Source organism: Clupea harengus, chromosome 10 (assembly GCF_900700415.2).
Source record: "Clupea harengus chromosome 10, Ch_v2.0.2, whole genome shotgun sequence".
Taxonomy (NCBI): domain Eukaryota; kingdom Metazoa; phylum Chordata; class Actinopteri; order Clupeiformes; family Clupeidae; genus Clupea; species Clupea harengus.
The window spans coordinates 15,552,476-15,578,260 of record NC_045161.1 but is presented as its reverse complement, the minus strand read 5'-3'; the positions used below and the strand labels follow the sequence as shown (position 1 = coordinate 15,578,260).

The window sequence follows — 25,785 nt, the reverse complement described above, 5'->3', positions numbered from 1 at the left end:
TGAAACAAAAGTGTACTTATGCCTGTATGTTTATTATTTCACACCTTATTCTTTTCCCTTTTAAAATAAAATAATCACTTTTGGGTAACTTTTATTGCATTTCAGACTTAACTTTATTTCCAGAACAGCTGGAACTAACAAAAATAAAATGTAAGGAAGACAAAAAAAGTGTTAATTCAACTATTGCTTCTGGTTCATTCCAGTAACTGACTAACAAAAATGTACTTCCTTTCTCGGTCCTAACATGAAAAGCATCTGAGACGCAAACAGCAGAGATGCAAAACAAATGGCATGACTAAAGGATTATTACTGATATGCCATCTTTCCAGGAATTATTTCCGGGTCGTGGAGTCCAACCGAAATGGAGAGCGAGCTCTCGACCTGTGCGTTTGCTCTCACCGAGTCCTCTCAACTCTTAACTCCTCGGAGTCCGTGCGAATGGTGGAGTTGTCGACCTATGAGTCACGCTTCCCTGTTGAAGTGTTTTAATTGTTTCCAGATAGAGGGATTTGTTTTATGACAAAGCAAAAGGAGCCAGAGTCCAGGCCCAGAGAGATAGGATATCCATTATGTCACCCACTCACAGGGCTAAGCACGCTAGTGCTAGATTAACCACTCTCAGCGTTCACTGTTAGCATGGACCCCGCCACCGCTAAGGCATTACGCCAATGCTTAAGCTCCAGGTTTATGTGTGACTACAGCCCGAGGCAAAGACAGACTGGGAACCGACTGATTGGCTGTCTGGCTGGCCGACTGTGTCTGTGTGTCTACAGCTCGGCCAGGAAAGGAAGGTGAGATACTGAAAGTAACAGTATGCTGCCAGCATACGGGCTCAGGCTGCAATCTCACGTGCCTCTCCCCACCGCTTCTGCCAGAATCCTCCCTGACTTTCTGTGTTTTGAGTAGAGATGATCCAAGATGACCGTTCATGCCCAGCACATCCATCACATCATTCCTTTCAAAAGGGATAATCCTAACTTTCCTGTGATTTGTCTCAAGAGTATGTCCAATTCCAACTTCTCCCATTCTGTTTCTGCCTTTCCCTTTTACTTGCTATATTTGCCAAATATACCATAGTTCAAACCAAATAATCAGTGTGCTTAGGACTGGAACCCCTGCCTAACCTTTCCAACAGTTTTACAAACTCTACCTGGAGACTATTTTATGACCCCTCTTGTTTATAGGCTGCACTCTTGCTGTGAGACGGTGGAAGCGTAGACCGTATGTGTTTGCACACTAAAACCATATTATTTTAACAGTCCAGAGGAGGTGAGGGGGGACTCATGGCACTAGGATTATTTGTGTGACCTCACAGAGAAATGCAGGAGGAGAGAAAGACATTGAAAAACAATGTCTCTTAAAAAAAAAACACACACTTCACTGTAGCGGAGTGCCATCTGTGAAAGAGGAGCCTGTGAGAAGACAAACACACACGGTCATTTCCTGTCAATTTCAGAGGAAGCGCTCGCTGACCCAAGCGTAGCGGACTCGGACTGGGGATGCACCTCTTACTGAATTCCTGCGCCCCCCACTCCCACCCCCTGTGCTCTCCCTCTGTTTGGATTGGCTGTCGGCCAAGTCACTCCGCTGCAGACAAGATCCCCCTTCCCTTTCCCCTCCTCCGCCTCCCCTGCCCTGCCCCCTTTCTTTTTCCCCGGCCTGTGTCATCCCCCATGGGACAGCCGAGTTAAACTGTAAACCAGGACCCGCCCCTCTAGCCAGCCAGACCGACCGCATTCCTGATAAGCTGCTTCTTCTGGAATTATTTCCGGGTCGTGGAGTCACCTTTTTTCTTTTTCCTTCTTGAATGCTGTGTGTCTGTGTGTGGGTTCTCTCTGTTTTTTTCCACCACAGTTTAGTTTTTCTCTTCTCTTCTCTCATTTACCTTTTCCCTTTTCTTCAGTTAAAGAGCACAACAGCTGTGGCATTCCATTTGCGGTGTATGTGTCTATGTGTGTGAGCGAGACAGACCAAGATACCAGTCAGTTCTGTGTGTGTGTGTGTGTGTGTGTGTGTGTGTGTGTGTGTGTGTGTGTGTGTGTGTGTGTGTGTGTGTGTGTGTGTGTGTGTGTGTGTGTGTGTGTGTGTGTGTGTGTGTGTGTGTGTGTGTGTGTGTGTGAGAGTGAGTTAGAGATACACGCGCGCCAGTCAACTCTTCAGTCTCTGTTTGCCTCTGGGTTTGGTGTCATTCAGGCGAAAACAAAAACAAAACCTGTTGGCTCAACTCCTCTCTTTCTCTCTCAGATGGTAGCAACTCAGTCACCCTCAGCACCCCAACCAGTGGTAATGTAACCAAACCCCTGTGTTTGAACGTTGTCGATAAATCACTCCGGGTGACTCGGCTCTGCAAACAATAGAGCTAGAAATGTGGGAACCATCATCCAGCCCTCGCTGAACCCCCCCCCCCCTTGCCCCCCCCCCCCCCCCCCCTTTTCAACCCTGAGCTCTACGTGAGCGTGAAATATGCTGTGAGAGCGCGTTTAGCCCCCTGAGCTTGTTCCTGTCAAAATGTTGAGGAAGTTGTCATCCGCGCTGCTTCTTGGCCTGTGGGATTACAGGCCTGGCACTGAGCGGGTTCTGAGACGGGCTTCTAAGATAAGCAACATGTCGGTATGCGTGTAGCAAAGGAGGCCAGAAGTGCACCAGATTTGAGTTGCTGTCTGCTGTTTCTACAGGAAGTGTTGGGAGACTGAGTGGGTTGGTCAAATTATAACCTTTATGAAACAAAGGTAGACATTTGTCTCGGTGAGCTTTTTTAGATTGCAGACCACCAGCTCTTGATGGTTGAAGAACCATTGCATCATGTGTCTGCACTACATGGAGTACCAAAGAGAGGTGTTTTGCACCTTAGCATCCTATGCTGTAACTGTACATGACTGAAGTAGACCTGCTGTGTTTTGACAGTTTTCTCAAGGATTCTGCAATAATCAACTGAACGAGTTTTTGAACCAATGAGTAACAACAGTTGGCCTATTGTTTGGGTGAATCAAAAACCAGAAGTTCTGGTTAGAAAACTAGAACTTTCTCCCTGCGGTTGGCTTTGGAAGGTGTTCTTGGTCACACACAGACCTGACTGGCTTAATCTTCTTCCGTGTTTTTTTTTATTTTTATATAGCTGATGGGGATTAGGCCCGAAGCCTGTCTGACAGGTTTGAAGACCCATCGTCTCTGCGGATTTCTAGACTATACCCTGCATGGACCACTCTGATAGCTGTGCCCTTTTCTCGATTTACCATGGGGATAAACATTTAGCCCCTTAGAGTGGTGAGGCTTACATGCTGCGAAAGAAAGTACTAAATCCTGTTTGAGGAATCGTGAAAGTCTTTTTTACCCCCCACACACTGTACTTCATTTTTATATAATGCATGACATCAATCGTATGTTTCATTTTTAAATAGAGCCTTACTTGGAAGAGGAGTGCTCATTGTTTTGATTGATTAAAAACACCAGAACACTTAGTTTTAATTATTGCCATTTTAGGCTTTGGGACTTGGAACATGTATTTGGTCATGACTAAGGCATGATGTGCTGCCTTTTTTCCTCTCTAATGAGTTTCTTTCTTTCTCTTTCCCTTCCCCTCTCTCTCTGTCTTCCTCTCTCGCGCTCTCTCGTTCAATATCCATCACAGGTTCTACCACCATGGACAGCCCCCAGCTCTCCCCCTTCAGCTCCAAGGGTCCGCTCTGCATATCTCCCTCCTTCCAGATGTCCACGCTGAGTCTGCCCGGCCAGGCGCCTTCTCCCCTGCAGAGCCCCATCCTAAGCGAGGTGGGCACTGGCAGACTAGACGAGGATGAGGAGGGCAGGAGGAAGGTACAGCCGCCTGCATGCCGTCCATCCTCTCTCCGTAGCCGCTCCTCTCCGTTCCAATGCTGTGCCGCACAACACTGCCTGTCACTTATGACCTTTTGATCCCCTAGTGCAGGGGTTTTCAACCAGGGGTCCGTGGCCCCCTGGTGGTCCGCGACGGCATTGCAGGGGGTCCGCGACATGACCCTATGTTGATCAGTTCACCATTGATTTTTTATCTTTATAAATATACCTGGGCCTGTAGACATATTTATGTCAATCTAAATAGTCTGAATAGCCAAGGCGCATTGCCAAAAATACTGATAGACCCATATCTAGCGACGAAATTACACTGACAAGTGCTATAGGCAGAATACGTGCGCGAGGGGAGGGGGCGTGGCAGCGGCGGTTAGTTGTCTACCCTGATAATTTCACATATTTAAGTGTTATAGGCAGAATATGTGTGCGGGGAGGGGGCGTGGCAGTGGCGGTTACAAACATGAAAAGAAGGGTACGGGACTGTAAAATACTTTGAGAATCACTGGCACATCAGTGGGCCGCGGATTACTTTCTAGTCAGAATGGTGGTCCATGGGACAAAACCAGTTGAAAACCCCTGCCCTAGTGGGTTTAAGTCGATCAGAATCTTCTGAGATCCTTTAAAGCAGATTCGGGTGTGCAGGGTTGTTGCGCCTTTGTGGTGATTGGCTGGCTGAGGTGTTGGTTTTGGTGTGGGAGACTCATTTTCTTTCTGCTCAGGCTAGCGTCATTCTGTTTGTCTCTGTTTACCCAAGAGTAAAGGCATACACAATGACCTCCTTCCATAGGCCTTTATGTGCTTGGTTAGGGCAAACACGTACTCCTGTATATTATAATAAAAGGGCCTCTCTTAGTCCAGTCACAAAGCCACATATACTGTCAGCACGTTGCATGTTATTGCTGCCCTCTCAGCTTCTTTGTGTGTGTGTGTGTGTGTGTGTGTGTGTGTGTATACATAGATAGCTTTAGTTTATGTTGATCCATATTTCTGTCTTCCCCCAGAGATATCCCACTGATAAGGCCTACTTCATTGCCAAAGAGATTCTGACTACAGAGAGGACCTACCTGAAAGACCTGGAGGTCATCACCGTGGTGAGTTTGGATGTCTGTGTGATAAGCATCTTATGTGGTGAGGATGTGAGATTTATGATTTATGGTCTGTTGTGTGTGTCTCTGCAAGTGCATGTTTATGTTTGACACGTGGCCTTGTCGTCTCCTCCAGTGGTTCCGCAGTGCTGTGATCAAGGAGAACGCCATGCCCGAGGGCCTGATGACTCTGCTCTTCTCCAATATCGACCCCATCTACGAGTTCCACCGCGGCTTCCTCAAGGAGATCGACCAGAGGCTGGCTCTCTGGTAGGTGCCTTTCTCAACCTATGCACCTCTACTCACCTGTAGCTCTGCTGGTAGAAGGCATGCACTTCACCAGCTGCAGGATTCCCCCGGAAAGCACAAATACATCTGAACTTGACTCGCTCACTGTAATATCAGTGTCTTGAGATGAAGGGGATCTGTGGATGGCTGAATGTGGGTGTGATTCTTTGAATGGCTGAATGTGGGTGTGATTCTGGCCTTGACTCCGCTGTAATATCAGTGTCTTGAGATGAAGGGGATCTGTGGATGGCTGAATGTGGGTGTGATTCTGGCCTTTACTCCGCTGTGTGTTACCAGGGAAGGGCGCTCAAACGCACACGTGAAGGGTGACTACCAGAGGATCGGGGACGTGATGCTGAGGAACATGTGTTCATTGAAGGTGAGGCTAGAGAGGAGTTTGTAAAGATTTGTGAATCATTAGCCGTGAAGCATAAGTATTGATTTTGCATGACTTAATTTCAAGGCTTTTCAAGTAGAAATTAGTCTCACCCCTTGGGTTCAGCTCAGCTCCAGAACAGTTGTCAGCTGAATTCCAACCACATTCCATGTCACCAAATCCCCAAATGTTTGTGCCCATCATCCGATCAGACACAACCCTGCACTGTTTTTACTACACACGCCTCACACACCCCTGCCCGCTCTTGTCCTCCCTTCAGGAGTTCACCAGCTACTTGCAGAAGCACGACGAGGTGCTGACCGAGTTGGAGAAGGCCACCAAGCGTCTGAAGAAGCTGGAGACGGTCTACAAGGAGTTTGAGCTGCAGAAGGTGTGCTACCTGCCCCTCAACACCTTCCTGCTCAAGCCCATCCAGCGCCTCATGCACTACAAGCTCATCCTGGAGCGCCTGTGCCATCACTACACCCCCGAGCAACGCGACCACGACGACTGCAAGGGTGAGAGAGTGGGGGGTGTAGTGGGTAAAGACTGGGCAGTGTTGCACTAGTGGGAAGGGGAGGTCTGCCTTAAGGGATATCGGTCAGACCTCCTGATCCAAATGTTTCGATCGGTGGGGGGTTGGGATGAGGTGGAGTGAGAGTGAGGAAGTGTTCTGTGAGTGTTGATCATGTGTAAAGGGAACAGCTACTCTTAAAATGGTGCTATGGTAATTAACACCAGACCAACCAGTCAGGCACTAATTTGGCGAGTGTGTATATGTGTGTGTGTGTGTGTGTGTGTGTGTCTATCTATATATATATATATACACACACACATATGTGTGTGTCTACATATGTATGTTTTTGTGTATGCATGTTTGCACCTGTATGAATTCTTAAGGTTGTGTTCACTCATATGCATTGGAGTCCGAGCCTGCCAGCGTCTATGGTTATGCTTACGTGTGTGTGTGTGTGTGTGTGTGTGTGTTCCTGTGTGTGCAGAGGCGCTGAAGGAGGTGGCTGAGATAGCTGCCCAGCTCCAGAGCAGCCTCATCCGGCTGGAGAACTTCCAGAAGCTTACAGAGCTGCAGAGAGACCTTATTGGCATTGAGAACCTCACAGCTCCTGGCAGGGTACATACAGCACACAGCCAAAGATGATTCACTAGCAAGTAACGTACATTTCAGGAGAGAAATGATTTTAAACGCCATCACATTGAATGTCTAACAGAAGTACTGATTTCTGAAGGACTGAAACTGATAAGAGAAGGCAAAGGAATTAAAAAACAATCTTCTGATTGATGCCAGGCACCTCATCAGACACCGAACATCTGCTAGGTCTCACACATTGCGGACAGTATGTATAGGTCCAGGCTGAACACCTATATTGAATAATCAAGGATCTCCCATTGCTGTCTGATAGGAGTTCATTCGTGAGGGGTGTCTCTACAAGCTCACCAAGAAAGGCTTGCAACAGAGGATGTTCTTCCTGGTAAGTTAAATCAAGAACGTGGACTTGGCTTTCTGCTTTTGTCTAATAATTATAAAAGGAGATGTCATGTTGCTTGGTGTAAAAGCATGCAGTGATGTGTTTACATATACTTAGTCTGTATAAATATACATGTATTATTTCATTATATTTATAATATTTCACCTGCTGTAAACTAGTTTATGGTGTTGACTCAATTATTAAACCGTATGAGACATGTTCTCATTGTTGCTTAATTTCTCTCTTCTCCTCCAGTTCTCTGACATGCTCCTGTACACCAGCAAAGGGGTGACTGCAACCAACCAGTTCAAAGTGCACGGTCAGCTGCCTCTGCATGGCATGATTGTAAGTAAAAAAAAAAAAAAGAAAGAAAGAGAGAGACAGTGATCCTGCTCCTCAGCCCAATATATAAACCACATGCATTATGTCATGTCTACAGTGTGGCTATATGTGTATAGTATGTCTTTCGCGTTCCCAAAATATGTCAAGGGCTAAATGTGTGCTAAGCCCTGTACAGCAGGCAGAAAGGTGTCGCTGTGCCCATGCCAAATGTGCTCCTCCATAACCCCAGGCCCCTAAGGAGAGGTTCCCAATTCTCCCAAATTCCCAACTGGTCTTTTAATGTTAGGAGTGAAAATATCACTGAGTAAACACCCATGCGAGTCAGAGATACAGAGACTGATCTGGCTCTGACCTGCAGAGTGTGGGGATAATGGCAGAGGGTGTGTGGGTATGTCAACGTGTGTGTGTGTGTGTGTGTGTGTGTGTGTGTGTGTGTGTGTGTGTGTGTGTGTGTGTGTGTGTGTGTGTGTGTGTGTGTGTGTGTGTGTGTGGAGTGGTGTGTTGGCAATGGACTTGTGTGAGCGCGGTGTGTGTGGGTTGAGTGGTGAGTTGTGTTGGGTGGAAAGGGCGCCCCCTGCTGGTCCCCTGGTGTCCTAACGGTGGTGTCTCTCCTTCACCCCTCAATGCAGCTCATAGTGCTGGATGCACCGGTGAGTAGCCACAGTGCAACAAACTTAGGCTCCAAGATCCCCCCCCCCCCCACGAGTGAACACGCCACCACCCCCACCAGCTACTCCTGCCTCCATGATCCCACTCCCTAATTTTCACATCATATTTCAGTCTGTCCTTCAGTCATTATTCCTTTTTCTTGCTACCTCTCTCTCTCTCTCTCCTTCTCTCTCTCTCTCTCCTTCTCTCTCTCTCTCTCTCCCTTACCCTCTCTTACCTTTGCGCTCTCTCTCTGTCTCTGTCTCTGTCTCTGTCTCTCCACCTTGGCCTGAGTAGACGGCTTTAAACTCAGTCAGACGTTGGGCTGGATGAGAGGACTGACGTGGAGGCTTCAGGAGGGGGGCAGCCCACATGTTGGTTTAGAGCTCCAAATATAGCTGCCCTATTAGAGTGCACTGGCAGGCCTTCCTGTAATCTGGTTTGCCTCACTTTTTCCCCCCTGTGCTTTTACTTCCAGCCTTAGAGACAAATGCAACCTGGCGTGTACATTAGCACAATGCACTGTAGGGAGAGATTGTACACTTTTTTTTCCTCTTCCTCTCTGACTTTAGTAAGAACACATTCATTCTGACATGCATACAAACAATTCTTTCTCTCTCTCTATCTATCTATCTATCTATCTCTCTCTCTCTCTCTCTCTCTCTCTCTCTCTCTCTCTCTCTCTCTCTCTCTTACACACAACTCATTCTCTGTTTCAAAATACTGGATATACTCTCTCTTAGAAGCACTTCTATTCACATGCATACACATGCAACTGCTCTCTCATACACATGTGTGTGTGCACACATACACACACACACACACACACACCATCACTGTTCCTCCCTTCCTCTCTTGCTCACACACAACCTCTTGTTCACACACACACACACACACACACACACACACACACACCTTTTTCTTTCTCTATTTGTTCCTCTGCTATCTGACCACTCTGTGTCCACTGCAGGTTGAGGAGAGTGAGAACGAGTGGTCAGTGCCTCACTGCTTCACCATCTACTCAGCTCAGAGGACAATTGTGGTGGCGGCCAGGTGAGACATACACACACACACACACACACACACTTACGCTATCTCCCAGAGCAAACACATTGCACAAGCCTGCTACCACATATACCACATGTATGTGGGAGGCCAGCTTATGGTCGAACTTGCGTCATGCACACAAGGTTGTGCATGACGTTGCTTTTAGCCTTGAAACCCCCTCACATAGTTCCTCAGAGAGTTCAAGCAAGTGCTGCTCAGCAGTGACTGCAAAAAGATCCACCATCCCTGTTATTCACTCCCCTAGAAAAAGAAATGTTGATGATTTAATATTATATACATTATAATGGTGATAACCTGTTTGTGTATGAGACATTATATTGCATTCTTACTTTTCTGTGTCATCTCAAGTTTTAGTGCAGAGGTTGAGAAAAGCCAATACATTTTTTTTAAATGTCCATTCCCTCAGTTCCAAAGTGGAGATGAACAAGTGGATTGAGGACCTGAACATGGCGATCAACATGGCTAAGAAGTCCCAGGAGAAGTCTGATCTCTTCATGGAGTCTGGTCTCTCCGATCGCTCGAACAGTAAGAGATAAAGTAGATGTGTTTTCGATATGATGATGGATGGATGTATTTCTTTTTTGTTAGTGGTATATGCATTTAAAAGGCAAGCAAGTAGTTCTGTCTGTAGTCACAAAGAAAATGATATTTGTAAGTTCTCAGACTTTATCTATCTCAAACTTTTCATCATTCAGACATCATGGACATCACATCGCATGTAACAGACTATTCTATGAGCATTGGTTATTGTTTAAAAAAAGTTTTTAAGTTGAATTGTGCATTAATGTAATATTGAAAGAAGCAAAGAAATGGGAAGATCTTAAAGAGGACCTCTTATGTCCATTTTCAGAGTTCATCAATTTATTTTTGGGGTCTAGCAAGAATAGATTTACTTGCTTCAATGATCTAAAGATTTTTCTTTTCACATACCGAAAATCTCTATCCACCCTTTGTTATCAGTGAGCCCCTGATGACCCCAGTGTGCTCTGACTGGTCAGCTCATTGGGCAATAACGATTGTGTTAAGAGATTGCATCATAATGTAACAGAGGAAAGGGCTGGAATTTCAACAAGGCGTTTCAGGCAGATGCACAAAAAGCTATATAACACACTAAAGGAAAGGGAAAAAACGAAAAAAGCATAATAGGTCCGCTTTAAGATCTGCTGTGACTACCACTATTAAATGTGGGTTTTGTTTATTTTTTTGAGACAAAACTACTGAACCTTTACTTCACTGTATAGATGGTTTTAGAAAAACTGAATAACACAAGTGTACCACAGAGGTCATTCTTCAGCACAGAACTGACTCCGGAATTTGGACTGCTATATGGACCCCTGGTTTTCCCTGGGAAGCAACCTAGCAGTATCCTGTCTCCTTACATCCCCTCCTGGCCTTACTTCCTTTCCCTCCCCTATCCCCTCCCCCCTCCCCCCTCCCAACCTGGCAGGGTCGTCTGATGAGGTGTCTCTGGAGCAGGAGTCGGAGGATGACATGAACTCCTCCCGTAGCTCTCTGGATAAGCAGACCCATCACCGTGCCAACACCACCATGCACGTGTGCTGGCACCGCAACACCAGCGTGTCCATGTCTGACCACAGCCTGGCCGTGGAGGTACCCCTCCCTGCCCACGCTCTCTTCTGACGAGTGCACAAACATATGCAACTCCACTGGACACACACACACTTTCACATGCACATACACTGATGGAAAAGAGAAATGCATAGGCATGTTACGCTATACAAACAAACATAAAATACACAATAGGTTCAAGGTCCGGCCACTGCCTTCAATACGAATGAGACCAAAGTCCGAATCAGAGCTGGTTGGTCCACATTAGCACTTATGAGTGGCCCTCAGTTCCACAGGCTGGTGCGTTTTTAATCCTGTTGAGTCAAATAGGTCACCCAGCAGTGGCGTGTGCGGAGTGTGTGTGTCTGTGTGTGCCATGGTGCATGCCAGTGATCACACGTCTTTGGCGTGGCCGCCATCTTTCTTCTCCCTCCAGCTCCCTTCCGGCCCACTCTGTTCCTAGGGGTCACCTTTCTCGTGCTCCTTACTGCACTTCACACTAACCGTCTTTCATTTTCAGCATCACTTCCTCCACCTGTGCACTGCCATTTGGTCTGAGTAGGAAAGTGTGTGTGGTCTGAATGGAAGGAGATGAAGAGGGAACGAGGTGTTAGGAGATTGTGGTGCTTCTCTCTTCATCTACCTTCACCGGGGAAAAACTTCCATGTCTAACGGCTTTTTCCTCTCGCCACTTCATTTGAAACTGCATGTCAATGTGTCAACACACCTTTTCTCTTTTTTTTTTCTCTCTCTCTCTCTCTCTCCCTTTTCCCCCCCGGCTCAATTCTTACCTTGCCACTCTGCATCCTTCTCTCTCTCTCTCTTTTCTTGCACTTTTGCTGTTCACCTCCTCCACGCCTGCCTGCTCCTCACTCTGTCCCCTTCCTCTCTCTCTCTCTCTCTCTCTCTCTCATACACACTCTCACTCACATTAACACGCATACACCTCACCATCTATCTCCTTCTCTGTCGGCTTGCCTTGCTGTGTTCCCTCTCCTCCCTTTCCTTCTCCGCCCATCTCAGTCTTCAGCTCTCCGGCCGTTTCTCCAGAGCTCCCCCCTCGCTACCTCTTGGGGCAGGGCCAGAGACCCAACACCATCACTCACGTGTGCTGGTACCGCAACCAGAACCTCTCGCTCAACGATTACCTGCGCATGACCCAGGTACCACTGGGACCGATTCAACCCACTGCCACACCGCCCAGCTCTGCTGCCTAGATTAGGGTTTCTGTCTCTTGGACCTGGAGACCTTCAGGCATTCCATGGTTTAGGAGCAGGCAAACATCTGTTTGAGCTCATCTGATAATCCTGGACCACTTCATGTGGTTGAGGCAGTTTTTTTTCAGTTCATTTAGACATTATCAGGGCTGAACATCTCCTTGTGGTTAATTAAGAGGCCTGTGACTCTCTGGTGAGCTCAAACAGGAGAGGTGGAGCAGGACGATGCCTAAACCGTTGAACTGCCAGGGATCCTCGATCCTCGATCCTCGAGCTCTGGCCTAGATGACTTGGTCTGACCCCAGTCTTGTACCACTGATTACAATCATTGCCATCACCACACTTTCCCAGATTATTGATACACTGGCGATTCTTTTATTTTTTAAATATCAAATTTGATTTGATGACTATATACAGCATATTCATTCAGAAATGAGTGACACAAATTCCAGTTCTGATCAAATGTTCCAGGTCAACAATAATCCAAACCAAAGTCTTATTAAAAATACATAACAGATTGTATAAAGTATTGTTAAATCTTGACATCCCTCTTCCTCCTCTTTTTCTTACCTCTCGAATGTAAAGAACCAGCTCTCTGGCTACCTCTTGAGGAAATTCAAGAACAGCAATGGATGGCAGAAGCTTTGGGTGGTGTTCACCAACTTCTGCCTCTTCTTTTATAAGACCCACCAGGTACTGTCACTCTGCACTGAATTCAACCATTTTCAGTTTTCATTGCCGATTAGTAACAGAACCTCTACCAGTTCATAGAAGTTATTCTGTAGACACAGACAGAAAACTGGCAGGATTGTTTTGTCTGGAGACAATGCACTGTCTGGCCTAGTCAAAATATGGCCACATATAAGATGATTGTTTTCGCTTAGGCACTACTACTTATGTACTACAATACACCAGAATCATCCTTTGTTTCGCAGCTTATGTGAGGTTCTTTTTTTTCCCCTCATTTTATCTGTCTCTCTCTCTCCCTCGCTCTCTCTGAACATGCAGGATGACTTCCCACTGGCCAGTCTCCCGTTGCTAGGCTACACAGTCAGCACCCCTGGGGAGAATGACAGCATCCACAAAGAGTATGTCTTCAAGCTGCAGTTCAAGTCCCATGTCTACTTTTTCCGGGCTGAGAGCGAGTACACTTTTGAGAGGTAAGGTTGTCTTCTGCACACATTTATCTGGCCATTCACGCTAGCGCAGACATTCTTGTCATCACAGTTTGGAAATAGGGGAGGAGGACCCCTTGAGGGGAACCAGCAAAACATTTTAAGCTAGTGTGACTGCTCATCAAGTACCATCATCACAAAGTCGTGAAAAATAAACAGCGATGAGGAAACCTAGTTATCCTGCCTGATCCCACAAGGCTTGACGTCTGCAGAGCTTTAGCTGACTGAACAGTTATAGCTAAGAGCTATAGAGTTACACAGGCAACTGATTCTCAGGCAAACAGAATACACACTTGCACCAGGTTGCATCCTGTTTCTTTGATGCTCAGTCCCACTGTTTCACATGTCTTATAAAGGTGGATGATGCCTGACCCCATTTTGTTTCTGTAATGTAAAGGTGGATGGAGGTGATCAAGAGTGCAGCCAGCTCCACGGGCAGGATGAGCCTCCTGATCCCCAAGGGTACGACGGAGATGAACGGAAACTAAGCAGAGCAGACTGGAGCTGAGCTTCTGGAGCTGGGGGCTGGGCCTCGCAGACTCCCAGGATAACCTAGTTGTTGTTGTTGTTGTTTATGATTATATTTCTCGCCCTACTTATGGCTTTTTTTGGGGGTCATTTAGTGTTGATTGACATGAGTGAGCACAGAAATTGGGTGAAAAATGGACTGCATGAGACCGGCAGAAAGTTTTCTTTTCACACTCTACATATCTCTTGCTCTTTCTCTTTGTGGCTTGATTTTGATCGCTCTTTTTCGTCTGGCAGCCAGGTTCCTGGACTGCACCAGAATGGTTGTCACTATCCTGGTCATCCACTTCCTTGAAAAGTGTTGCCTCTCTTTCCGCTGTGAGTCTCTGAAGAACCACATATTTGATTGGTCAACCATTAAAAGCCAGTAAAAAGGCTTCAGTTTGAGAACGTATCCAAAGAGATAACATTGAAGAATTGAGACTTATTAATAGATAGGCAGCCAACTGCTCCACTTTTTGGTTGTTTGTCAGTGTCTGCTAATCCCAAGCAGAGGTCAAAGTAATGTACTTCTGTGGCTGTATAAAGGGGTTTTAAAGGAAAGTTGTTTCTTCATCAAGGGAATAGACGTCCTGGGTTGTCAAGCCTTTTTATTTCCATGGTCAGTATCAGAGGAGGGAGACTTAGCAGATGCATCAAGCAGTGGTGGCTGTACTGACTTCTCTGATTGACTTCTTTTACCTTGTATTACAATCTCGAGCTTCGATGTAAGCAACTTACACCTTGAGCCAGGTGTAATGTAAGGACAGAGGATCTCCCTAGAGAGATGAAGGACTTGGCACTGAGGGACATTTGAAGGGGACTGTGAAGTGAAATGATATGATGGAAGGGACACTAAAGGGTGTGCTGTGGCTGGGTTGATGCACTCAGATGGTACTATGGATATCTGATTGTGGGTCAGGGAATAGGGTTTAGAAGGTACTAGGAAGACGACTTGGTCCAGAGCTAGATATAAGACTTTGGACGTTGAATTTAAGGTTAGTTTGGCACGTTGAACACGTTTTAAAAGTGAACAGTCTCTCATCTCTTTAGAGCTTGAAAAACAGGTCTATGATGCTCTGTGTAAGACCTCAGAAGGTTTTTGACCAGTGGTGCTCTGCGTTTCACAACACTCTGAACATCTGACACCTCTGTGCATCTTCTGTTATGAGATGTGGTGACGTGTGAAATATGGTGATCTGTATAATTTGGCAATATTTCTGTCAGTGTTCTCCAAAGTCAGAATGAGAAAACACTTGAGGTGGGAAGGTTTGATGTTTAACTTGTTAACAATTACTGTTTGGGCCCACCTGACGTGGAATTAAAGGGATCTTGATGGAATGTGTTTTTATATATTCTTTAGATATTTAACACATGAGAATTTATCATCTGTCTGATATATCTTAAAACAAGGGCATTGTAATATTTGTGATTGAAGTTGTATAATGCTAGTGATGGGTTAATTGTATTGGGGTACCTAATGGTTTCAGCATGAGGCTGTTTAGCAATATTCCTTAGTGCCTCCAGGGGCGCTGTAATAACAGTATTCAGTTGTTTTTCTTTGTCCCCCTGCTGCATTTCAACTAATCCAGTTACTTTGTTTGAAGCCAGTCCTTGTTCTTTCAGTTCTCTCCATTTCTCTCGTGTAATGTCTTGCCTTGGTTTTTGGACTTGGTACATTTTAAAAGGACAAAATGTTTTGTCTTGTCGGTGCGAGAGTGAAGCCACATTTCCTGTTACTTTGAGACGTTACTTTTGGTGTGGTCAGCCAGTCCATGCTGGGTTACGAACAGTTTTACGTCTTAATTTTGCTTAGCTTTTTCCACAAAAGGAAAAACCAGGCTGAACCCATTTTAGCCCTGTTAAAAAGGTTTTATGTAGGGATGGTCAAGCTGTTTCAGTATATTTTGTATATTCAGCAGTATGGCAGTGTTTGAAAGTGAAGCTTAGCCTTCTTTATTGGCAGAAATTTATATATATTTAACCCTGTGCATAATGGTACTGGTCACTGTAGGTCTGACTGTCCTGCATCTACAGCGGGCATTAGTGTGTGTGTGTGTGTGTGTGTGTGTGTGCGCGTGTCAGCAAGTGAGGAAATGCTCTAGATCCTGGTACCACAGGGCCCCCTGTAGTCCTTAAGTGCACTGAGAGAGGCCAGGGCTCCCTTTGTTTTGTACATTTTGTATTGAGGACTGGAATCTCTTGCTTCTCCCTCACTGGCAAAGGAGGGGCAAAAAAACTTGCATTTCTTTTGATCCCATTTTCCCCTTTTAACCCTTTCTACATGCTGTCTCACATCAGATGAATAAGGTCCATGCGGAAATAGGGGGGAAGAGACATCTCCTAACCCATCTGATTTGTTTCTCTATGTTCTTTTGGAGAACTACTACAGTTGGATTGGACAAACGACAAGTCTGTCTGTCTTTAAGTCAAATTTTAAGGTTCTCTCAGTGAAGATGGTTTGGTGATGGACCCCCGCCCAGGCTAGACAGAACGACTGTCTGTCTGAGACCCATGCCTCTTCCTCTCCCCACATCCTCGCTGTACACTATGTTACTTTGTATTTATTATGTAGCATGTTGCCGGAGTTCTGCTGCTACTGAACACCTTGCATGTAGTCATGACCGTGTTATTGCATTGAAAAGATAACAAAATAAAGTCCAAAACTGGTTAATGCTTTGCCTGTGCCCCTCTCACTGCAAAGTTCACCACAGGAAATTGCCATTTATATTATAAATTAGCATGTCTCAGGAAGACAGAAACAAACAAAAAAAGGTTGTTTTGATTTAACACCGTGCGGTTTAATGTTTACAACATGGTATATATACATGGATCACTGTTTACGACAGCCGTTTTCTTCCCTCTTTTTGCAATACACAGAGCTTTTTATTTTTTACATTCATTATTCTATAAAGGAAATGATAAAAAAAAAAAAATAATGTCATCGTAAGCTCTAATTAAAATCTGATGTGTGGCCTTGGTTAAATGGTTGGTTGGTCTGTTGGTTGGATGATGGATGGGTAGTTTGGGACAGAGAAAGAGGAGAATAATAGAAGGGTGGGAGGGAAGAAGGGTGTTGTCCATATGGCCTTCTCCCAGGAGAGGAAAGGAGAAGATGAGAAGGAGGGGGGGAGGATGGCAGCTGCAGGGTCTCATCGTGAGGAGGGGGCGGTGTTCCCGTTGAGTGAAAACCTGGAAAGGAGACCGGAGGGACAGGCCGTGAAAAATGCATCCTCTCTCTTCATGGGAGGTCCTCAAGGACGCCAAGTGCATCACTTTTATTACTGAAGAGTCCAGAAAAAATCATAACCTTATAAGTCTTAAACTCACGAAAATGGGCTATACCTGATCAAACATTCATGTATGAAACACAAAAAAAGCTTTTGTGAATATTCAGAGGAGTTTCTTGAAGAAACTTTCTTCCCAAACAAAGTCCAAATTATCCTGCAGGTTATGGAAACGCAACTTATTTTTTATTTTTTTTTCAAATTCAGCGGATTGATCCGCAGTCCCCTAGCTGTCCGCTCTGTGTGCGCTTAAAAAAAAGAAACTACTTTTACTACTTGATGTACTCTCCCTGAAAACTGCATTGTTCATTCATTCCTATACCATCTACACTGGGGTCCTTTGACAGGATTTTTAATCAACGTAGAAAGATGACTAAAGTTTCCATGATTTCAAACACAGTTGTTCCAAACACTTTGCCATCATGCGGTTTCATCTCATGTTTGTGAAAAACAAAACAACAGTGAAAAACAAAACAAATATCCTTTTTTTTTATCCGTGTTGTATTCATCATACATATATATACGTTACGTTCTTTTAGGTTGTATAGCCTTTTTCACTCTGGCAGGGGGACTGCAAATGGAAACTAGCCTTTTGGCTATAATTGGGTGCATTTACATTTTAATGTTCATGAATGTACACTGTCTCTCTTGATCAAATAAACAAATTGATTGATTGATTGATCATAAAATCCACCATGTGTGGCCAAGCCCCCTCACCTCACCTGCGCATTCTGTCCATCATGTGGGAGAGCATGCGGTCTGAGATGCCAGGGCACGACTCCTCGGCCAGGTTGAAGGCGTTCTCCAGCTCCTCCAAGGCGCCCACGCTGCCTCCGCCTGAGCGACGCTTCTCCTTCAGCTGTACGCAAGACACATGCTCGTCATCAACACTCGTCCACACGCTCCCAGCCAAAACAGGTCATGTTAATGTGCCTTCAGGGGCTGTCAACGGCATAAACCGTTCTTGACAGAGTCAATGAGGCCTCAGGGCCACGGTGAAATGCTTCCCTACGTGCCTGAACAGACTGTTGATTGCACAAGTAGCACATCCCTACCCACATCCATAAAATGATAGCTTAAACACAACTCATCCACACCCAGAATAAAACTGATTGCAACATCAAAAACTACTTGAAAAATTCACTCAAACATACACATTATTGAGGAACTTCATAGAACCAGTTGACTATTATGCAGGATTAAAAATGCCACCTCAACCACATTTTGTGTTTGGTGACAATTTGCTGAGGTCTACATAACAATAGTTCACACATTAAACACACTCTACGGTCACTTTTGAATTGCCTCTTATCCTGGTTGGACCCAGTTTGTCCATGGATAGGAAACTGCTAAACCTTTGGATTTTCCTTTCTTACTTACAGACATCAAAAGAAATGTTATAGTTTTTGTTTATGCATTTTTAATCCATTCCATGTCTGATGGTGGCTCTGGATTACTATGAGCTGAAGCCCATGGGTAGTAGATCAGCCCATGGGTAGTAGCAGGTGGTTTTACCTCTCTGAATATGGGGACGATCAGAGCAGTCAGGGAGGGGGACTTGGGCTGTCTCTTCACTGCGTCTCCCATCTGCACACCCAACACCTCAGTCAGTTACAGCATTACAATGCATTACGTTGGTGTACATTACAACCACTCACAGGGATTGGCATTATGACAACATCTATTGAAATACATATTTACAAAGTCAATGTCAATATTTTAACTGTGACAACTGTTTAACAATGCCATAATTCATCAGGAGCCATGTATGCTACCAACAAAAGCCAGCCATAGCTACTTGGATAGTGTCCCATGATGCTTTCTGATTGTGCATGACGTATTTAGCATATGGCGTGCATGCCTGATGAGTTTACCTTAGCGTCAGGGTGATTGAGGCCTCGCTGTAGCTTGTTCATTGAGCTCGGCCGTACCGTGGGGAATGTCCACATGGGACACTGTTCACCGTCATCTCCCTCGCCATCCCTGAATGAGTACAGGGAGAGGAAGAAGGTGAACTCTCAGGGAGTGCACCAACGCACTCTGGCCATGGCCATGAGGAATCCTGCCACTTGCGTAACAGTATGTGGCAATATGTGCCACACTCTACACTCACATGACTCATTTAAGGTATTTACTGCTTTATTGCTGCTACAAAATCGGGATCGAGATTCCAATCTTCATTGCTTCCTACAAGAACCCACTACGTACTCCTGCTTCCTTATCTTGCTTTGTCATACATCTTAACAATGGACCTGTGATATCAACAACAAAGTTCAGAATCAGTTCTGTTCTATTTTAAGTGTTGGTCACTCCCCATCTTGATTAGAACAATAATTAGCAGTACTAAGAGCTATTCGTATCCAAGGTAAATAAAATATCAATTTCAAAGCTCAAGGAATTGCCTCTGCTTTATTTTTTTTTGTTAGCTGGCCCTCCAATGCTGGCAACCTGTCCATGTGAAGATAGTTTTGGGCTAAATTAAAACAGTTAATAGCTTACCTTAAAAACCTTTGGATATTAAAATGTATAATTCATTTTAATACGTTAACCGTCTGATGTTCCTAAAACGTTACACTTATGAGGAGAGCCGTGACGTACATGTCCGAGTCGTCCGAACTGGACTCATCTCCGTGTCCCTCCGATTTCCAGCGGCGGTACCTATCGATGAGCTCAGCCAGGAAGGAAGTCTTCTTGGTGTAGCGTGTGATGAACTTGTGCTTCAATAACTCTTTGGCTGTTGGCCTCTGCAGGACAGGAAACCAGTGAGTCACAGGTGAGTCTCTTACATGATGTAGAAATGCAGGTAAAAAACAAGCTGAGCTGTGTACTGAATGTATCTGCAGGAAACTTACAAATCTGGGGTCCTTGTTTAGACATGCCTCGACAAAGTCCTTGAAGGGCTTGCTGTACGACCCTTCCAGGGTAGGGGGGTTGTTTTTGGGGATAAGGAAGAGGACCCTCATGGGGTGTAAGTCTGAATTTGGGGGCTCCCCTTTTGCTAGCTCGATAGCTGTGATTCCAAGAGACCAAATGTCCGCCTAGAAAAGAAGCTCAACATCTATCCATCCGTTGATTTCAATCTTAATATCTCAGATAATTACACACAGACCCTAATTAACAGAAGAATAATGATAGGTTACTGGGTTTAATAACATGGAGTTAGACAATCTGATGATTCCATTTGAGTAAGTTGCTTGACAATTTGTAAAACAGCAAACATACTGTCCATACGATGTTAGCCAATGGCATGCAAGAGTGAGGCTATACCTTGAAGTCGTACGCCGACTGTTTGATGACCTCCGGTGCCATCCAGAAAGGTGTGCCCACAAACGTGTTCCTTTTGATCTGTGTGTCCGTCAACTGGCCCGCCACCCCGAAATCAGCCAGCTTGACCTCTCCATGTTCCGACAGCAACACATTGGCAGCTGGTGAGAGCACAGAGAGAAGTTGGCATCAGTGCCAAGGATACTGCAGCTCAGAAAAATAACCAAACATCTTCATCCCTACCTACATTCATCAGTGTCAGCTGAGTTCTTAATTTATGGAATAATGGTGTGTTGCTGGGTCTTGTTAAGAGAGAATTCAATTATGGCCATCTGATCTTAATGGATACTATTGACTTGCTCAGTAGCTTGGAAGCTAATCTGAAAGGGGGAGCAGAGATTAGTATAAAATATTGATGTGTTTTTGGGGGGACTTGGGGGTTTATTGATAGAGACCTTTAATGTCACGATGGATCTTTCTCTCTGAATGTAAGTAATCCAGTCCTTTGAGGATCTCTCGTATGATGGTAGAAATGTAGGCTTCCTCTAGAGGTCCTGGCTTCAGCTATGAACAGATAAGAGACGAGCTCAGAGCTACTCATCAACAAAATGAACAAAATAAACAACCATTTAGAGGTGCATGCAATACACATACTAATCCACATCTGGATAAAGATCCATAGAGAGAAATCAGTGAGATCCATTCCAGGATAAATCACAAAAGCCATACCCATATAACAAACCTACCAAATCCAAAGCAGAGCCTCCACCTAGGTACTCCATGATGATCCATAACTTTGTGCCCTGTGCAAAAGCAAACACATGATTTAATGTTTTTATTCCCTTCCCAATTTGAAGTGATGAAGAGACACCATCCCATTTTCATCATGACTACCTTCAGAAAGGAGCCAAAGTACTTGGTCACAAAGGGGCTGTCACACTGGCTGAGGACAGTGATCTCCTGCTGGATGTCTTCAATCTCATCCTCGGCCTCCTCCAGGTCAATGATCTTGATGGCCACCACTTCCTTGGTGCGGTTGTTGATGCCTTTGTAGACCTCGCCGAAGGAGCCCTTGCCAATGCGTTCCAGCTTAGTGAAGTACTCCTCTGGATCCAGACGAGAGTTCTGGAAAAACATTTACAAATACACACACAGACAAGCTATGTTTATTTCGTTATAATACTGAAAGTATTTCATGTGACAGCTAGACACAGTCCTCATGTAGGGTGAAAATGATATTCAAGACATCAGGCAGATTTCTGAAAATTTTCTTTCTACAAGCGGCGCAGTGAAATGAACCCACAGCTCTCTCTGTTTCCTTATGCTTCCTTTAATCAAGGTGTGGCTGAGAACTGAATGTCCATTCAGAAATGATGCCAAAATATGTTATGCAGTGAATACAGTTGTGAAAACAGCATGTAACATTCAACGAGAAGCACCAACAATAATGTTTTTTTTTTTTTTAAACAAGTCAGGTGTCAGGTATTCCGTTTCATGCTATTTGACCCTCACCATGGTATTAACCCAGTCAGTTCAGCAAATTTGCTGCCTTAACTCGATCTAAGCCCAAAGGGTTTGCCACAAAGGAAGCTGGGAAACATGAGAAGTAAGCACTCCAAAACAAGTGGGCAGTCCTACCATACATGATCTTCCACCTTTCCGAATGGCAACTAGCAGTTACTAGGCAACACGTGTACCAGGAACAGTAACGAAGCATTCCACTTCACTTATGCTAATTCAAAGGTGGAGGTCTTCATATTGTATAAAATTGCTTATTTTTATTTTCTTTTATATCTCATGTTCATCTCATCTCCTCCTGAAGAGCATCCATCTGCAGTTTTCTGTCCTCTGTTTGCGTTACTTGTCTTATCATTTGCCAAATCAGTCTTACACTGGTCCCTGAATTGTCTGATAAGAGTATGATGCTTTATCAGTTTGTACCATTATTAAGAAAAGGGGTTAAATGCATGAACTATCAGTTAAAGGTTGAAACATAAAGGGAGACATTGAGGGATTGGGACATACTGAAAACCATGACAGTACAGTTAGTGTCATTTTCACAGATGTTTGGTAGGCAAGCTTGGCCATTTTAAGGTAGCTTAAAGAATGAGCAGCTCCTCGCCAGAGAGGGTCTGCTACAGTTAGCTGCTCCAAGTATTCTCTTAAAATGGCTTTGATTCCGCCTAACTAGGCGTACAACATGAGAAGTGACAAGGGTGAAACGACCAGAGCAGAACATACGCAAACACAAGAAGTCCATCCACATTCTCAACTTCTACCAGGGGAGGCCAAGTCCATCTCAGAGTTTCAAAGTTCAGTAAGGCGGATAAGACACTTGTACCTGGAGGTCAGTCACCTATCGGAGGTCTGTCGGCTATCAGAGGAGCCAGTTCCTCCTTCATCAAACTGTCTTAAAATTCCTAAAGTGGCCAAGCTCCACTGAGAGACTGTAAAGATGCAAGGCACATGAATGGAGAGTTCACAGAAAAAGCTCTAGGCCTTAGTATGCGGTTGTATGACATGTCACACATAGCTCATGGACCTAGTGAAGTAAATAAGGAAGTGTTTTGCTCAAAGCAAAAAAGTTGTAGTCTATGCTATGGTGTTTCATTTCAAAAGTCCACTTACTAATAGTTACAACAGCACAATCACCAATTACCACTAAAAGCCCCATTTCTCTGCGCTAAGCCTTGTAAGATTTATCTTTTCTGATGATAAGATAACATGTTATACAGGCTATGCATTGCTGCCTACAGTGCAATTACAGGGAAGCTTTACCTTATGTGCTGATGGCCCACCTTACCCTGTCGATGCATGATTCCAAATTATACCACAGTTATACTGTGATTACAGGCTATAGCCTATCATAAACCACGATACCATAAACTTCGAACTATTAGCTAACATACAGAGATAACAGGACGAAACTACTTAATTATTCTTACCCAGAGATGCCGACTGAAATGTATGTCAACCAGCAATTATGCCCGTCTGACACCACACATTTAAAAGCAATAATTTGAAGGTCACATCTATGGTAGGCTATTACTGCGAAATGCATGAAGATTGTTTGTTTGATTGTTTCACACATCAGTGAGTCTTTATCATAACATTTTAATCTTTCTCAATTTGGAACACAGCCTCATCACCCCCCCCCCCCCCCACCCTCCTCCCCGTTAATAATAGTGTTGTAAGTAAAGTAAAGTAGATTCTTCTTTACAGATAACTTGTCTTTGTTGTATTGTTAGTGGATGTGTGACTTCAATAGAATGTCATTATTATAGCCCCATAATAACGGCACAGCAGCACATGGGCACAGCCTGTTCTGTGTCTACACTAGACTTGAGTTGTAACAGAACGCAGCATTACTATGCTACCCTAAGGGGCATATCTCACAACTGCTAGATGACAACTCAGCCAGTTTGTCATGACGTTAAGACATATTTAAACAGAGGGCAACCAAGAAAATGAACACAAATATATTGGCTGTCCAAAGTAGACAACAAGATGGTAAACTGACGTTACTTTATGTTGCTTGCGTTACAGACAAATGACAAGACATGGTCCAGACGGAAACCCTCGTTTCCTCATCAGGCACTGTTGTATACAAAATTCCCCCTTTGTTACTATACCACATTTAATTAATAACGTTACACAGTTTTTCCACGATTAACGTTAACATGACCGCAACTGCCCGTAGCTAACCATCGTTAGCTAACTGTAATGTTAAGCCTCTGTTCTATGAGTCTAACGTTATTGAACACGGAGGGTGACGGATAAGCACAGCGGATTACCTGGTTCCGAATGTCGCGGAGATGAGCCATGTCTGTCGGTTAGTCGTACTTCGGGCAACCGTAGCCCTTCAACGTATTGAAAGAGGGACTGTCTTGTTTCTCTTGTCCAAATATCCTCTTTTCTTCTTTTTCGCAGTCTCGGTCGAAGACCCCCCAAAAATAAACAGCTCTCTTCTGTCACTCTCGAGACCTCTTTTCCAAATCTCCTTTACAAACACACGATGAATATTTTACGATATGACTCCGTAGGAGAATATTCCATCACTCATTTCTTTCGACAAGCAAAATGTCAAAGGCATTGCCAACTTTGAGCCCAGATAATTATTTTTTATGTAAAGGGAGACTCCCCCATCTTTGCTTCTTTTCCATTGTGCTAGGGAAGAGGATACATGAAATGCGCATGTGCAAACAACTCCTCAGTACCAAGTCAGACTTGTGGGAATTGTATTCCGATTTCCGAATACTTTTTCTTTTTGTTATAAATCCGCCAGTAAATAAAGGCTAGTCTAGCCTAAGACTAACCACCATCTGCTCTATCTTAATGTGATGGTAACTTTCTAGTGTCGTAATGTGTCAATATAGTCAGCCGATGACGTAGCCAGATGAGTGGCAACAACCTAGGACTGTAGCCCACTGTGCCCCTTTCGGAAACAGAGGAAATGTGGGCTAGGCCTACCTCTGGTTAATAGGAAAAAAGGGATCTGTCGATTTTTTTTAATTGAAGGAGATACCGAAAATATAAGTGCATTTTTGTATATTTTTAGGCTTGTTCAATCATCAATCTGTGTCACTGTTATTTTTTTTTCTATAATTTTTGTAAAAAACATTTTTAATAAAGTGTCAGTGCAGTTTGTCCATTTGGCAACTAATCACTAGATCTTATTCACTGTATTCCACTATGATAAAATCAAGTCTGTTCAGGTGAATGGCTTGTAGATAAGTTTTTCACTGCCACCTCTTTATTTTGTCCTATAGGTAGCAGCATTGCACAGTAGGTGCAGCAGGGAACTTTCCTAACTAACTTGTACCATATATGGTGACCCCTGAATCAATGCATCTCTCTCATTCTTTGTTTTTCTTTTACAATGGGTGCTGTAGGCTATAGCGATTATTTAAGGTTTTTCAAGGTCATAACTAATTTTTCCATAGCACTGGCTAGTCTACCGATGGCAATCACATTTTAGCCCTATCCCATGCCAAAGCCCTGCCACTGTACTGAGTACAGCTGAGCTGTCATGGCAAAACCAAAAGGACGCATACTAAAAATAAGTTAGACCACCGCTGTTTATTTTTGTATATTATCAATTACCAAAAAAAAATGTGTTCAACATTTTTGTTGATATTTTTTCTGACTACTCATACTCTTGATAGAATTGTAGGTCCAAGAAAAAATCCCTTCAGGACAACAGCAATAGATTTTTTTTAAATGGCTAAAGGCAGACATGCACAACTCCAAGATCTGTGTAGGCGAGGACAAGCCTGGACAGAGATTTTTAGTGGGAAAAGCAATGTAGGTTTCCCATAAGGGAGGAGTCTAGGTGTGCTGGGTGATTTGTTGTCCGGCAGGTGGATCAGATGGGGGAAAGCAGTATTTCTTTAAGAACTCCCACTCTATAGAAACATGTGGCCAGCGTCAGTAACCACCTGAAATGAACCCCAGTCTCACAATATCCTAGTTATTGGAAAAACCAAAGGATTTGGATACAAAAATATTGTCTGCTGGTTTTACAAAATAACTAAAAAAGACAAACAACTCAATTATAATGTTCACCCTCTGTGATAGCCTCACATCTGCTATGGATCACATCACTGGCAAGTTTCTTGTTTCCATGGGACATCTGTGTCTTCCG

General features: G+C 44.3%; 2 protein-coding genes across 6 annotated transcripts in view; one reads left to right on the top strand and one right to left on the bottom strand.

The window, feature by feature from the left end:
* Positions 1-16,264, top strand: part of farp2 (FERM, RhoGEF and pleckstrin domain protein 2) — a 47,964-nt gene extending 31,700 nt beyond the window's left edge. The window contains exons 14-28 of one of the 4 annotated variants that reach the window (XM_031575558.2): positions 3,629-3,813; positions 4,830-4,919; positions 5,050-5,183; positions 5,499-5,580; positions 5,858-6,095; positions 6,579-6,709; positions 6,999-7,067; positions 7,320-7,409; positions 8,036-8,056; positions 9,025-9,107; positions 9,529-9,647; positions 11,715-11,854; positions 12,494-12,601; positions 12,917-13,068; positions 13,481-16,264. In XM_031575558.2, coding sequence (XP_031431418.1) covers positions 3,629-3,813; positions 4,830-4,919; positions 5,050-5,183; positions 5,499-5,580; positions 5,858-6,095; positions 6,579-6,709; positions 6,999-7,067; positions 7,320-7,409; positions 8,036-8,056; positions 9,025-9,107; positions 9,529-9,647; positions 11,715-11,854; positions 12,494-12,601; positions 12,917-13,068; positions 13,481-13,571 — 1,733 coding nt within the window. In that variant the 3' untranslated portion in view covers positions 13,572-16,264. Of the gene's footprint in view, positions 1-3,628; positions 3,814-4,829; positions 4,920-5,049; positions 5,184-5,498; positions 5,581-5,857; positions 6,096-6,578; positions 6,710-6,998; positions 7,068-7,319; positions 7,410-8,035; positions 8,057-9,024; positions 9,108-9,528; positions 9,648-10,569; positions 10,734-11,714; positions 11,855-12,493; positions 12,602-12,916; positions 13,069-13,480 lie in introns of all 4 variants that reach the window. The other 3 variants (XM_031575559.2, XM_031575557.2, XM_012825332.3) reach the window with 3 other exon arrangements.
* Positions 16,265-16,369: 105 nt separating this feature from the next.
* On the bottom strand, positions 16,370-24,477 carry stk25a (serine/threonine kinase 25a). Of its 2 annotated transcripts, none has more exons than XM_012825362.3 (11): positions 23,936-24,477; positions 21,036-21,266; positions 20,888-20,944; positions 20,597-20,705; positions 20,145-20,302; positions 19,730-19,915; positions 19,476-19,621; positions 18,752-18,860; positions 18,393-18,464; positions 17,600-17,736; positions 16,370-16,782 (listed from the first exon to the last, which is right to left on the bottom strand). In XM_012825362.3, the coding sequence occupies exons 1-11, from the start codon at positions 23,963-23,965 to the stop codon at positions 16,743-16,745; spliced, it is 1,275 nt and encodes a 424-aa protein (XP_012680816.1). In that variant the 5' UTR covers positions 23,966-24,477; the 3' UTR covers positions 16,370-16,742. The 2 variants fall into 2 exon arrangements, with proteins under 2 accessions (XP_012680816.1, XP_031431420.1); XM_031575560.2 differs by having other exon boundaries at positions 17,595-17,736; positions 23,936-24,476.
* Between the last annotated feature and the right edge of the window lie 1,308 nt (positions 24,478-25,785).

Excerpts from the sequence above, each read along its gene's own strand:
- stk25a (XM_012825362.3), bottom strand. The coding sequence starts at position 23,965 with ATGGCTCATCTCCGCGACATTCGGAACCAG. Across the intron at positions 20,945-21,035 it reads ACTTTGGCTCCTTTCTGAAG|GGCACAAAGTTATGGATCAT; the intron begins GTAGTCATGATG and ends GCTTTTGCACAG. Across the intron at positions 17,737-18,392 it reads TCGTCCCCATATTCAGAGAG|CTGAAGGAGAAGCGTCGCTC; the intron begins GTAAAACCACCT and ends TCTTGCGTACAG.